This window comes from Fringilla coelebs (assembly GCF_963513975.1).
Source record: "Fringilla coelebs genome assembly, chromosome: 14".
In the NCBI taxonomy this organism is placed as follows: Eukaryota; Metazoa; Chordata; class Aves; order Passeriformes; family Fringillidae; genus Fringilla; species Fringilla coelebs.
The window spans coordinates 1,574,953-1,589,132 of NC_140040.1; the positions used below are offsets into that span (position 1 = coordinate 1,574,953).

At 55.9% G+C, this 14,180-nt stretch overlaps 2 protein-coding genes across 6 annotated transcripts in view; one reads left to right on the forward strand and one right to left on the reverse strand.

Annotated features, from left to right (window-relative positions):
• The window catches only part of ZC3H18 (zinc finger CCCH-type containing 18), a gene marked incomplete at its 3' end in the record, with an annotated part of 44,966 nt that extends 34,573 nt beyond the window's left edge, over nt 1-10,393 (reverse strand). For 4 of the 5 annotated variants that reach the window (XM_084214848.1, XM_084214845.1, XM_084214847.1 and 1 more), the window contains exons 1-5: nt 10,309-10,393; nt 9,861-9,940; nt 8,781-8,892; nt 2,991-3,586; nt 253-337 (exon numbers count right to left, since the gene is read on the reverse strand). In XM_084214848.1, the coding sequence (XP_084070974.1) occupies nt 253-337; nt 2,991-3,572 (667 nt within the window). In that variant the 5' untranslated portion in view covers nt 3,573-3,586; nt 8,781-8,892; nt 9,861-9,940; nt 10,309-10,393. The remainder of the gene's footprint in view (nt 1-252; nt 338-2,990; nt 3,587-8,780; nt 8,893-9,860; nt 9,941-10,308) is intronic. The other variant, XM_084214846.1, reaches the window with a different exon arrangement.
• A 1,206-nt stretch (nt 10,394-11,599) lies between these two features.
• CIDEC (cell death inducing DFFA like effector c) lies at nt 11,600-12,952 on the forward strand (the record flags this gene model as incomplete). The annotated part of the gene is made up of 5 exons (XM_084214993.1): nt 11,600-11,775; nt 11,899-12,040; nt 12,239-12,388; nt 12,477-12,661; nt 12,742-12,952. Exons 1-5 carry the CDS (start codon nt 11,726-11,728, stop codon nt 12,950-12,952), a joined length of 738 nt encoding a protein of 245 aa, XP_084071119.1. The 5' UTR covers nt 11,600-11,725.
• Nucleotides 12,953-14,180: the final 1,228 nt, after the last annotated feature.

Sequence of the window (14,180 nt, forward strand, 5' to 3'; positions counted from 1 at the left end):
TGTTTTATTCCAAAAACTCCTGCAAGTCTCCCTTGATTTACCTCCTCCAGGCTCACCACGCTGAGGGCAAAGCCCTTTTTGTGTAGGGGCCCCATGAAAATTCAGCTTTGGCCACCAACAAACAGCAAGGTGACACTGAGGACGCTTGGGGCAGAATTTATCACGTAACAGCAGCTTAATGGAGAACAAAAATCCCCAAACAGGAGCAAGAGCAGCAGCTCTGGCTCCTCCCAGACCCCAGGGTGGGGTTACCTTTCATGAAGAAGCGGCAGGTGGGCCTTGGCCTCACCTTCCTGTCGTTGGGGTCTTTAACCTCCCCTTCTTCCAAGTCATCATCCTGGAACAGACACACAAAGCTGACATTCCATGTGGGGCATGCCCTGCAGGACCTGACCTTTCCCAGCCACTCTGGGGCAAAACCACAGGAGGAAAACACGGTCAGGTTACAGGAATGCCCCAGAGCACCTGCACAAGGGGAGGACAGAAGATTCCAGGGGGCTGTAAAAGGACCTTCCACTGTCCCAGGCTGCTCCAAACCCCATCCAAGTTGGTCCTGGGCACTGCCAGGGATCCAGGGGCAGCCACAGCTTCTCTGGGCACCTGTGCCAGGGCCCGCCCACCCTCACAGCCCGGAATTTCTTCCCAATATCTAAATTAATAATCTAAATTAATTAAACTAATTAATTTCACCTTGTTCTATCACTCCATACCCCTGTCCAAAGCCCTGTCCAAATCTTACAAATGAACTTTTCAGGATAAATCCAACAGACTTCTTCCAGCTCCACAGTGGAGTTGGGAACCAGCTCAAACAAAACTCTGCCTCATCCCAGGGACTGCAGCCACAGGAACGAATTTTGGCAGCTGGAGGCTGCTCCAAGATGAAGACATAACAGCCATGAAACACCTCCAGAAGAAAAGTTCTTGGAACTTTCAAGTACCAGCATTTTCTCCTTTCTCCAAGGGAAAAAAACCCTTCCCTGGTTTTGTTAGGCTGCACTTGGAAAGCCCAAAGGAGCTGAAAGGAGCTGGGGATGCAGGAGGCAAAGGTACAATGACCAGAGAGGTGTCACAGGTATCTGGCCAGGAAATCAGGATTTTATCCTAAAGGACATCCTGGTTTTCCCTCTCTCTCTGCCTCCATTTCCCTGTTTTCAGCACGTGAAACATGTGAAGAGGGAGCACCTGGATGGGCCTTCCCTCTGCCTGGCAACAGCCATTCTCTGGGTGGAAAAGATGAGGGAAATTCTCTCCTTTGATCCCCTGAGCAGCTGGCAAGAAGGAAAAAGCCATCCCTCGGCTGTAGACAAACACAGGAGCACAGAGAGGAGGGTGAAGAGCCTCTCCTGCTGCATTCCTGAGCCAGCCAGGGACAGAGCTCTTCTCAACAGCAATGGATTTAAAAGCCTGCACTTATATTCCAATTAAAATTTGCATTAATATTCCCCTCCCTCCACGCCAGGAGGCTGAAAGCAGAAGAAAATGCAGAGCTTGAAGTTTTCCCCAAAGCTGGGACTGGCTTTCAGTGCTGCATGAATGGGAGAACCAGCTCCACTCTGCTGCTTTCAAAAGAGCTGTGTGAAGTCTGGAACAAAAGGGGAAGTATTTATTTCTGGGAGGTCTCCTTGGAATCAGGCAGCTGAGAATGCTGTTATGAGTTAATGTATGAAAACCAGGGTACAGATTCATCTCCTGCTTTGTGAGGAGAGCTCCCAAGAATGCCTCAGGCTCCAAAGGAGAGCATTCATATTTTAATCAAGGAGCAGGCATGGAGTCAGGACTCCAGGAATTTTTTTTTCTGCCCATAACATACTGGAATTCTTTCTAACTGATTCAGGAATACACAAAACCTTTGGAAAACACGTGTTGAACAAAATCACCTGCCAGGATGGGCACGAGGGAGAAAAACCATGTCATTTCTGAAAGCAATTAAACTTGTCAATGAATTATGAGGAGTAAAAACCACACAAAATATGATTCTTTAAAGAAAAGGGAGGAGGGTGTGTGCAGTGAGGCTCCAGGAGCTTCCTAAGCTCCTGTGGCCAGGTCAGACCAACAGGAATGGGGCTGGAAGGACAGAGCATCTCCCCTGCCCAGCTGAGGAGCCCCAGCAGTGACCCCAGCCCACTCCAGTGCTTCCCTGCCTGTTCCCAGGACAGTCCCACACCCCAACCCAGCTGTGCAGCTGCAATTCTGGAATGGGGAGCCAGCCCAGGTGCTCTGCAGCAGCAATTTCTCCTTACACTCCCCCCACTGGGATGCAATTCCAGACCAGGAGCCCACAGGAGGGGTTTTACTGGAATTACTCTGCCCTGTTTCCTTCATGGAAAAGAAGAAGATTGCTGTTAAGCTGCACAAAACAGCTGCTGCTGTGCAGAGCTCCCTGCTGAACACAACCATGGCTAAAGGTGAGATTTTCCCTAATCCCTACCTGCAGCTAAACCCCACTTTTGATTTTTCTGAGTATCTAGTTTGGTTCAGGGCTGTGAAACACTGCACATCCCCGACCCCATCCCCAAACCATGCCTTGGGGATTCTGCAGAAACCCCAGCTCCTTCCATTCCCCTTCCATGCATCCAGATGCTGCTGGAGCCCAGGAACAGCCCAGGACCAGGGTTTGAGCAGCACAGCCACCCCCCAGCACCAGCCCCTTAATCTGAACAGCTCCTGGCCACCCAATCTGTGGAATTTGCTGTCACCATCATTCCCAAGTCCCCCTGGAGCCGAGGCAGGGCAGTTTCTCACAGCACTGGAGCCTCCCCACACTGAGAGGGAACAATGCTCATTCTGATGGCTCTGGCACAAAGTTTTGGTTCAGCACAGGGATCAACCCCTTCGATCAGGGCCTGCTCCATGCTCTGGCCTTACCTCCAGGGAAAGGGGTTCCCTGCACACCAGGGACAGGGATATTCCCACCAGGAGGAGGAAGGAATTGCAGTGGGAGAAGCAACCAGCTCTAAACCACCCCAGGGCTCTGCCCACCTCCTACTTACATCAATTTCTCCATCATCAATTTCCCCATCATCCTCTTCTTTCTTCTTCTCCTTGAGGGGATCCTGCCCATCCTTCTCATCATCACTTTTGCTGCTGGATTTCTTCTCATCCTCAGGGGCATCATCTCCTTTCTCCTCTTCCTCATCATCCTCCCCAGCAGCTTTCTCCCCATCCTCCTCTGCAGCAGCAGTGCTGGGTTCCTCGGGAACCTCCTCATCATAGTCCAGCTCGTGCTCATCCAGCTCCCTGGTGACAGAGGACACTTCCAGGTCGTTTGTCCTGTCTTCCTCCTCCCCCTTTCGGGGCCGGGGGCTCTTCAGTTCCACGCCCGGCTCGTTGGTGTCGGATTCCTGCGACTTGGCCTCGCTCAGCCGATCCTCCTCGTCGGAGTGGTTCTCCTCCTCCCCCCGGCTCAGGGCCCTGCCTGCCTCCTCCTCCTCGCCCAGGAGGCTCCCCTGGCCGCCCTCCCCATCGAGTTCCCGCTCTGAGCCGCTCTCCTTCAGGACCTCCTCATCAGAAAGCTGCTGGTCCTCTTCCTCAGGAGAGCAGGGGTTTCGCTCCGGGCTGTCGGGAACGTCCATCAGTCCCCGCGAGCCTGCAGGAGAGAACAGCTCTGGTTATGGGCAGCCTCACCCTGAGGGACCCCTCCTCCTGTGCTCTGCTTCCCAAGGAAAGGTTCTTGGAGCTCCTGGAGAGCCAGGCTGGATGGGGCTCTGAGGAAGCCAATCCAGCGAGGGGCAGCCCTGGCTGTGGCAGAGGTTTGCAGGGAGAGGAGCTTTAAGGTCCCCCCCACCACAAACCATTCTGGGATTCCATAAATTCAGGAATATGGTTTCTCATAGATCCTTCAAGAGGGAAATTCAGAATTTAAACTGCACAATATTGCCCCAGACTGGAGTGTGCTGCCCTTCATAGACAATGACAGAGCTTGAGGCTGGAATTTCAAAAATCCCAGACTGGTTTGGGTTGGAAGCGATCATAAAGACCCCATCCCACCCCTGCCATGGCAGGGACACCTTCCACCATCCCGGGGTGCTCCAAGCCCCATCCAGCCTGGCCTTGGGCACTCCAGGGATCCAGGGGCAGCCACAGCTGCTCTGGGCACCCTGTGCCAGGGCCTGCCCACCCTGCCAGGAAGGAATTCCTTCCCAATATCCCACCAATCCCTGTATTCCTTCAGCCTGAGGCCATTCCCTGTGTCCTGTCCCCCATCCCCTCTCCAAAGTCCCTCTCCATCTTTCCTGCAGCTCCTTCAGGCCCTGCAAGCCCACAGTGGGGTCACCCCAAAGCTTCTCCCAGCTCTGCCAGCCTTTCCTCCCAGCACAGCTGCTCCATCCTCTGATCCCCCCCGGAGCCTCCTCTGGGCTCTCTCCAGCAGCTCCAGCCCCTCCCTGGGCTGGGCCAGGACTGGGGTCTCATCTGAGGGGGCAGAACCCTCAGTAAAGACCCCCAAATTCCTTCACAGCAGCAGATCCAGCTGCCTGCATGGAGAGCTTCCTAGAAGATGCCTAAACATGTGCTTGGTGGAAGTTAAAAATGCCTTGTCCATCAAGAATAAAACCAATAAATACAACAGAAAAGGGCAGGGTAAAAAGCAGGGACAAAAACTGGGCCATACATTAATTTTACTCCATAAACAAAAATCCAATAAATTAAAGAAGTGCCTGACTGGAACTGGCTGAGCTGACTGGGTGACATCCACACAAAAGCTCTAAATACCCTAAAAAAAAAAAAAGCATCGAATTACAAATTATCTTCATTTTTATGTGTCCCATGTTCTACTCCAGCTGCTCTCTGCAAGTTCATTTAGTGCTGCCACAAACCCATGGCATAAATGAGCAGAGTTTCACCTGGTATTTTAAAAACCCTTGGAGCAGAAATTGTACAAATGTTAGACTCTGGTCGCTCCTTTAAACACACCCAGCAATCCACCATGAAATCAGAGTTTACTAATCTGTTATTAGGCTGCTATTTCACCTTTTCCTGACACTTTTCCCTGTTTGTCCAGCTAGCTTTGCACAAGAAAGGTGATTTCCCATCAAGAAGCCACACAGACACACCAAACACTGCCCCAAGGAAAGCAAACTGAGCCTTTCCAGCACCCAAACCCCCAAAATCTTCTGGTAATGAACAGAATTTGCTGCAAACTCCCAAGATCAAAGTCCCACTCTAGAAAATGCTGCTTTGTATCCTGTGGGAGTTCTGCAGAGGAGTTACAACCAGAAAATAAATTCAAACCACTCCCAGAAGCACCTTAAGCTGTATTTTAGGGCTGACTGCGCCCTCCCCAAGCCCTCAGGGCCCTGCTGCTATCAGTTCATTGATAAACACGAGATGATCTCAGCATCAGCAGGGCCCAGAGCAGCAGAAAATCCACATTTTGAGCTTCCTCTGCACACTGAAGTTGGTTCTGGCTCACCAGCAAGGTTCTGATTTCCCTGACAAGGTCAAACCCAAATGAAAAGCCAGAAGTTGCCTCCTGGTGACAGCAGCTCTGAGCAGTTCCCCAGGATGGAGCTGAACAAATGATCTCCTTACTGAGCACATCCAGCCTGATGCTGAGCTCATAAATTCCTGCACAAATCATTATTGGCTTGAAGAGCCAGCTCAGAGTGGGGATTTTAATTGCCCAAGTGCCTGAGAAGTGACTTTGTGTGAACACAAAGGTCAGCCCAGAGAGGCCACCAGAAATATCAAATCTGCCAGGGCCATGTGGAGTCAGGAAATTTGTTTTCTGTTTTCTTGCAAATAAGCAGCACCACAAAAAAAAAAAAAAAAAAGAAAAAAAAAGGTATTTAAGTGAAGCAAATGGCTTTTTGTGTTTGACATGGAGACCTTTAGAGGGATGGGAGGAAACAAATATGTTCTGATGGTGAGGAATATAAAACACTGAAATACAAAACATTGACCTGCACAGCAGCTTTTATAAAATCCAGAGCATGCAGCAGTTGTAATAATTTCCTATTAATTTCCATCAGCAGAAATGATAAGAAACACAATAAATGATGGCCCAAGTGAGAAGGGTTCACAAAATCCAGGCAGGGAGACTTTTTTGGGGTGTAATTCCTTGGATTCAGGGATTGGGCTGTTACTCCAAGATTCCCCAAAACCAACAAAGCAGATTTTGGCAGTAATCTCACCCTGCATGGAAATGTCCCAAAACAAAGCCCAGATGTCCAAAGGTAAAATCAGCAGCAGGAAAAAGAATTGGAAGTTGGAAATTAAAAGGAAAACTGCCTGATGATGGACAGGACAGCAAGTTTAATTCCAGTTTTAAGTGTTGTCTTAAAATAATCTGCAAATCAATTCAGTCCAAATCTTTGGAACTCTGCAAGGATTTGTTTTTTTGAGAAGGTTTTTAAACTGTAAATCACAATTTATTCCAAACCTCTGGAATTGTGAGAGGTTTTTCTGGAGAGGTTTTTTAATCTGGAAATCACAATTTATCCCGGATCTCTGAAATCCTGAAAGGTTTTGGGGCCTTTTTTAGGGGTTGTTTGGGGTTTTTGTACATTTGGGGTTTCTTAAATTGCGTTCTGCTGTCCTTTAGGGAAATATAAAGACAAAAATGACAAAAACCTGAGAAAAATTGGCTCCATGGAAGTATTTAAAATCAAGCAGCAGTGATAGACGTGGCAGAGCAGAAACCCCCAGGTTACATCTCTCCATCATAAACTTGGCCTTTTTTTGTGCCTTAAAACTAAGCTAGTTTCTTCCTAGTTCAAAACCAGTTATAAAAGCAAAAAATTAACTCTCCTAAGCCCCAGATCAGCTTGTTTGACTTGCAGCTGAGGCAAGAGGCAGGGATGTATTAATGCCTCTCACTGAGCAGCCTTTTATCTTGAAAAATCTTCCAAATTCAGGCAAAGCTGCCTTTGGTCCCAGCTGCACAACTATTTCTGTTCCAAAACCAGCTCCTTTTGCTCAAAGTGTGTCAAATGTTCCTTTCCTGAGTGTCTGAGGCAGGCTGGAGCAGCACAGGGCACTGGGAATTCCATCCAGGCTCACAAACCTCTCCTGCTCCCAGGCTAAATGAGCTGGGCCAGCCTTGCCAGAGGGAGCAAATGCAATCAATAAAGGGCATTTTCAGGCAAAAAAAAAGGGCCTTTCCCTGGTTTTGGAATTATTTGGGCACGCCTCAGTGAGCTGAAAGCCTCTTCAAAGCAGGTCACAGCTTCTCAGGGAAGAAACTGAGGATCTGACAGCAGAAGTTCCCAGGAGTGATGAGCTTTTAGTTCCACAACACATCAGTGACTTGGAAGTCACTTGGAAGGGCTCTGGAATATCTCAAATTAGGGAATGAAAGATGAATTTATGCTTCATTATGCTCCTGAAATTATCAGAGTCTCATGGCTTGCACAAGGTGGGACAGAGATGCTCCTCCTACCTGGCCATCTCCCCACGCCTGGATGCACCAGGAAGGAGCCAACTTGTTCCAACTAAAGGCTCCCAGCCTCCTTAGAAACATTTCAAATTACACATTTCCACCCTAAAAAAGGGAGGAGAAATTTGTGGACATGCTATAGAAATTTAATCTCACCTGCTCCACTTCCTTTATAAGATATCTTTAGCAAAGCTTAATGATATCCAAGATTGTTTAACTGAAAGCACTGGGATTGAGCAGCCTTGCACAGCACTAAAGGCAGGCAGAGAAAAGCCCTTTGCTACTTAAATTGCTTTTAAAAATCCACTTCCACCTTGCCAGGATACATTTCAAATAAAATCCTGAACCTCAAACTTTTGTCAGTTGATTTTCACAAGACCAGAGGAGTCAGAGCAGGAATTTTTACCCAGCAGCTCCTTTTGCAAAATCAGGCCAAATTTCTTCTCTGCTATTTATTAAAGAGCACAAAAGGTGCAAAATCAAAAAGAAAGAAATTCCAGGCAGGAACTGACTTCCTACAAAACTTGGGAGCTGGGCAGAGCCACTGATTTCAGCCTCAAAATCCTACAAATTTTTATGGATATGAAGACCAAGTGCATTCCCAATTTCTGTGCCCCTGGTAGCCCTGGGGGAAGTCACAGGACACAGGGAAGGAAAGAAGTGAGGAAGCTTTTTCCTTCAGGCTGAAATCTTTGGTACAAAAGGATAAAATCTCCTTCCTAAAAGCCAAAGAGCTGCTGTGAATCAGATCCATGAAATCCAGGGGGTAAAGCAGAGCAGGAAAGTCCTGGAGCGGGGTGTCAGGGCAGGCAGGAGCCAGGAGGGAGCTGAGCAGAGGGAACAGTGCTGACAGGACAGGTGAGGAGAGAAGGGCAGCACACAGAGATTCAGGGAACAAAGAACTGCAAAAGCAGAGGCAAAGCAGAAACCAACACAGGGAAAAACGTGCAAGAGCAGTGACAGCAGGAAATCAATTCCTCAGGATCCAGGAGGGGGGAAACACGGAACACTGAGAGGATGAATCTGTATGCAGCCCTGCCCTGACTGCAATTCCAGCTGCTAACAGGGTTAATTAACCAAAATCCTCATTTCTCTGCCGTCCTTAGGGAGCTCTGAGGTGCAGGATGCCCAGGGAACTCAGCAGCTCTCAGGGCACCCTTCAATGCCCCAAGCTCAGCTGCCCTGTGGGGTCAGTTTGGTGCTCAGAGGCATTGGCAGGAGCTGGATCTGAAGCAGAGCTCAGAGAGCTCCAATGGGGAATGCTCCCCACGGATTTGTGGTGGGCACCTGAAGGGAAAAGCAGCTGCAGTTGTTGTCCCAGCACAGCTGATTTTCCTACAGCCCTACAGCAAACACTGAGTGTGAGTTCTCAGGGTCTCAGGAAGAGACAACCAGAGGGTCATACCTGGGTCCAGCAGGGTTTGGGATAATCCCACTCAAAAGACTGATTTTGGATCAGCAGTTTGGCAAAGAGCTGTCCTGATAAACGGGAACCCTCTCCCTGAATCCAGGCAAACCTTAGGAAGAAAGAATTCACACCCTGGAGGTGCTGTCCTTGAGCAGCTCTGAGAGACTCACCTGAGAGCTGGCCCTGCAGGTGATGGACCCCAAACCCACCTGAGAGCTGATCCTGCAGGTGATGGACCCCAAACCCACCTGAGAGCTGGCCCTGCAGGTGATGGACCCCAAACCCACCTGAGAGCTGATCCTGCAGGTGATGGACCCCAAACCCACCTGAGAGCTGATCCTGCAGGTGATGGACCCCAAACCCACCTGAGAACTGATCCTGCAGGTGATGGACCCCAAACCCACCTGAGAGCTGGCCCTGCAGGTGATGGACCCCAAACCCACCTGAGAGCTGGCCCTGCAGGTGATGGACCCCAAACCCACCTGAGAGCTGGCCCTGCAGGTGATGGACCCCAAACCCACCTGAGAGCTGATCCTGCAGGTGATGGACCCCAAACCCACCTGAGAGCTGATCCTGCAGGTGATGGACCCCAAACCCACCTGAGAGCTGGCCCTGCAAGTGATGGACCCCAAACCCACCGGAGAGCTGGCCCTGCAAGTGATGGACCCCAAACCCACTGAGAATGGACCCTACAGGTGACAAACCCCAAACCCACTGAGAATGGACCCTGCAGGTGATGAACCCCAAACCCATTCAGAGCTGACCCTGCAGGTGACAAACCCCAAGCCCATCCCAGGACTGACCCTACAGGTGATGAACCCCAAACCCATTCAGAATTGACCCTGCAGGTAACAAACCCCAAAGCCATTCAGAGCTGACCCTGCAGGTGATGGACCCCAAACCCATTCAGAGCTGACCCTGCAGGTGATGGACCCCAAACCCATTCAGAGCTGACCCTGCAGGTGATGGACCCCAAACCCATTCAGAGCTGACCCTGCAGGTGACAAACCCCAAGCCCCCTCGGGCTGTCCCCCGGTGCAGGCGCTGCCGGTGTGAGCCCCCGCGGTGCCCCCTCACCTCCGAGGCTCTCCTGCCAGGCGGGGCTCTCCTGCCGTGCCCCGGGCCGCGGCTGCTGGCGCTGTCCCTGCTCCCGCTGCCTGCCGAGTGGGACAGTCAGAGCCACCTGCACCCTCTGTCCCCTGCCGAGCCCTGCTGTCCCCCGGCTCCCGCCGGGGCCGGGGCCGCCCCGTCCCATTCACGGTCCCGAACGAACGGGGGAATTCATTCATTTCCGCGCTCCCCGTCCCCGAACGCCCTCCGGCCTCTCCGCGACCCCCTCTAGATCGCCGCTGAGCCCTCCCCTCCACTCCCCGCCGCCCGTCCCGGGCCGCTCCCCGGGGCTGCCCCCGTCCCCCCCTCTCCGGTGCCGCCCCCGCCCCGCGCTTCCCCCCCCGCTCCCCCCGCCGGGCCCGGGCCCGCCCCCCCTCCCCGGCGCTAGGCCGCGGCGGCGCGGGTGGCGGCTCACCGGTGTCGGGGGGCGGCGGGGGCCCGGCGCGGTGCGGGGCGCGGCGGGGGCGGGCCGGGGGCGGCGGGTGCCGGCGGGGCCCGCGGGGCGGCGGCGGCAGCGCGGGACGGGGCGGCGGAGCGGCCTCTACTCGCGGCGGCGCAGGGCGGCCATGGCGTGACGTCATCCGCGCGCGACGGGGCCCGGCGGCGCGAGGCGAGGGGGGGGGGGGGAGCGCGCGCTCTGCTCCCCCCCTCCACCCCCCCCGCCGTCTTAAAGGGGCCGCGCACGGCAAGGTCGGAGCGCAGGTGTGCGCGCACAGGTGGACGCGTGAACGCGCGAACATCTGCACAGGGGGTGTCTGCAGGCGCGCACGTGGAGGGACAGGGAGGTGCAGAGTTCCAGATGTGCCCGGGTCGCACCCGCGCACAGGGACGGGGCACCCGCGTGCCGCATGATCGGGGAATGTTCGGGGCGCAGGGGAGCTCTGGCAGGGACACCTGGGGCAGGTGACACAGGGACACGCCCAGGTGCGTTCGGGACAGGAGACCCCACATCCCTGGGCAGCCGTGCCAGGGCTCTGCCCCCTCCATGGGCACAGGCTCTCCCTGGCCTTGAGAGGGAACTTCCCGTGGTTTGGGTCACGGCCGCTGCTGCTCCTCCTGTCCCTGCACACCACCGGGAGCAGCCTGGCACCGTCCTGCGACACCCACGGAACATTTGTACGGATTGACGGGACCCCTGCCAGCCTGCCCTGCCCTGCCCCGGCCGGACTGCCCGGCTCCCGGTGCCCCCTCAGACGGACCCGCCCTGCTCCCGGACCCGCCCGGCTCCCGGTGCCTCCCGGCCGGAGCGGAGCCATTGGGCCCGGCAGGCAGGAGGGTGCGGCCGGGGAGGAGCCTCTGTGACAGGTACATAAGGGCAGGTGAGGCACACGGGCTTGATCCTCGGCAGAAGGGCTGGTGCTCCCTGGAGGTGAGGGGATGGGAGCTCCCCTGGGGGGATGAGGCTCCTGGCTGGAGATGCCCCTGGATCAGCAGCAGGCCTGGGGGTGCTCCCATGGGTGTCCCTGGCCCCAAAGCCCCGGCGCCCTCTCCCCGGAGCCCAGGGCTGCTGTCTCACCTTTGCTCCAGCGCTGACTCAAGCTCCCACGTGTCCCTTTACGCAAGAGCCCTGCTGGCAGGGGACTCTGGCCGGGCGGCCGCCCCTGGCCTGGCCCCGGCCAAAGGGCAGGACCAGCCCCTGTAAAGGCAGCGGTGACAGAGCTCAGGCTCAATTCTGTCACTGGGATTGCTAGTGGGGAGACCTGGAGCGGACAGGAGCCGAAAGCAGCAGAAGAACCCCTGGAGCAGAGTTGGACGTGCTGGTGGGAACACATCTTGAGCTGACAGGAACCGCTGTCCTTCCTCCCCGCAGGCTGCTCCGTGTTCCTTGGAAGATGGACTATGCCAAATCCCTGAGCCAGCGCCTGGCTGCCCCCGTGTCCAAGTAAGTGCCATGGACCCCCTGTCCCCAGCATGGGGACATCCCCCAGAGCCCTCCCCGGGCGCTGGCACTGCCAGGGGGTCCTGCTGGCTCTCAGAACACCCCAATCCCTGTGTCCCTTCCCAGATGTGTCTCGGCCAGCGCCTCCGTGACCCAGCAGCTGCTGGCGGGACCGGCCCCGCGGCCCCGGCCCTACCGCGTGTGCAACGGGGACCGCAGCGTGCGCAAGGGCGTCATGGCCCCCAGCCTCGCCGAGCTGCTGCGCCAGGTCTGTCTGCCCCTCTGTCTGTGTGTCCGTCCGGGCCCTGTCTGCCCCTCTGTCTGTGCGTCCGTCCGGGCCCTGTCTGCCCCTCTGTCTGTGTGTCTGTCCAGGCCCTGTCTTTCCCTCTGTCTGTGTGTCCGTCCGGGCTCTGTCTGCCCGCCCAGGGCCTGCCCCCAGCCCCGCTGACCCCCAGCCCCTCCGCAGGCCCAGAGCGCCCTGGCCCTGCCCGCGCCCATCGCGCTGGTGCTGGATGAGGACGGCACGGCCGTGGAGACTGAGTCCTTCTTCCGGACCCTGGAGGAGGGCACGGCCCTGATGGCCCTGAGCAAGGGGCAGACCTGGACTGCCCCTAAGGTGAGGGGACCCCTGAGGGGCTGGTTTGTCCCCTGTCCCACGCTGGAGGTGGGATTGGGAGGGTGACCGCGGTGCCGCTCTCCTGCAGACACGTGGCTACCAGGTGGGCCTGTCCCGCAAGCCCCCGCGCAGGATCGACGTCGCCTGCGTCACCTTCGACCTGTACAAGACCCACCCGAAGGACCTGGGCTGCCTCAACGTCAAAGCCACCCTGTATGGCACCTACAGCATGTCCTACGACCTGCGCTGCTACGGGGCCCGGCGCCTGGCAAAGTGAGTGCGGGGGGCTGGGGACGCTCTGGGGACAGGGGACACTCCGGGGACAGGGACACTGACCCTTTCTCCCTGCCCAGGGAAGCCCTGCGCTGGGCGCTGTTCACCATGCAGGCCACGGGCCACGTCCTGCTGGGCACCTCGTGCTACATGCAGCAGCTCCTGGATGCCACCGAGGAGGAGCAGAAGGAAGAGGAGAAGAGCTCGCAGCCCCTGCAGAACCTCCTGCCCTGCAGCCTCCCTGCCCTGCCCAGCATCCCTGCCCTGCCCTACAAGAAGATGTCACAGTGAGGCTGGCTGGCCTGGCCTGTCCCCTCTGCTGTCCCCCCAACCCTCGGGGGTCCCAGCACCCCGCTAGGTCAATGCCTGGGCAGAGGCTGCCACGGTGCCCAGCACAGCCTCTCCTTGCACTCCGCTGGCTGAGTGTGGCCAAACCTGCTCTGGAATAGCTGCTGCTCTGTAAATATATTTATTTAAGTAAAGTTCTCCTGAAGTCAGCTGTGTTTTGTGTTGTCTTTGTGGGGGGGACACCCAGGACGCTCAGCCCTTGCACTGCTTGGCACCCTGAGCTGGTGGTGTAAGAGGTGCGAGGAGGGAGCCTGTCGCAAGCGCTTCCCCAGGGGAGCTGCTGCCTTCATCCTCCTCCTCCTCCCTGGCACCAGAGCCTGGCTCCCACCCCCTGGCACTGCAGACACCCACAACAGTGATGGGGCAAACCCCAAAGCCCTGGCCTGTGGCAGCTGGCAGCACGCCTGTCCTTGCTCCCTTTAAAGGGATGAAAGGTCTCCCTGCTCCTTGTGCCCCTGACTGTGCAGGGCTGGCAGAGGGAGGGACGTGAGGGGGTGTTCTGGTCCCTGGGGTCCCCAGCCCCGCTGGCAGCCCTGGGCAGGGGCAGTCCCTGTGCCCACCCCAGCCTTGCCCAACCCTGGTGCTGGCCTGGCCAGGTCTGGGGGCATCCCAAGGGCCCAGCAGCTCCAGGGATACCAGCTGGGAAACAAACAGAGCTGGGGGCACTGGACTCCAGTGACCTGGCCCTTGGGGACTGTCCCCAAGTGTTCCCAGAAAGATCCTGAAGCACCACCCCTGCCAGAGAGGGTGGGAGGGAGGGGAACAACCCACTGCCTGCCTGTGCTGGACTGGGAATACTGGGAAGCACTGGGATGAGCTGTGGGGAGGTGAGAAGCCATGCTCTGGGGGTCCTTAGGGCCATTGTCCCCTGTCACCCTGTGGGGGACACCTGACCTGAACCACACTCACCTGGGCAAGGTCTGGAGCTGCAGCACAGGGACTGCTCCTGTGGCAGAGACCTGAGCCCCACCCAGCGCTGTGGGGCGTAATTAGCTTGATAATTAATGAGCCAGCAGCACCAGCTGAGCCCCATCTGGGAGCAGCACTTTGCCCCATGGCACACATGTGTGACCTCCCTGGGCTGCTGAAGGTGCCACCCGGGGGCACTGGGGACAGCGTGGGGACATCATGCCCTGCCCCTGCTGTCACCCGTGGCTGTACACACCCCATG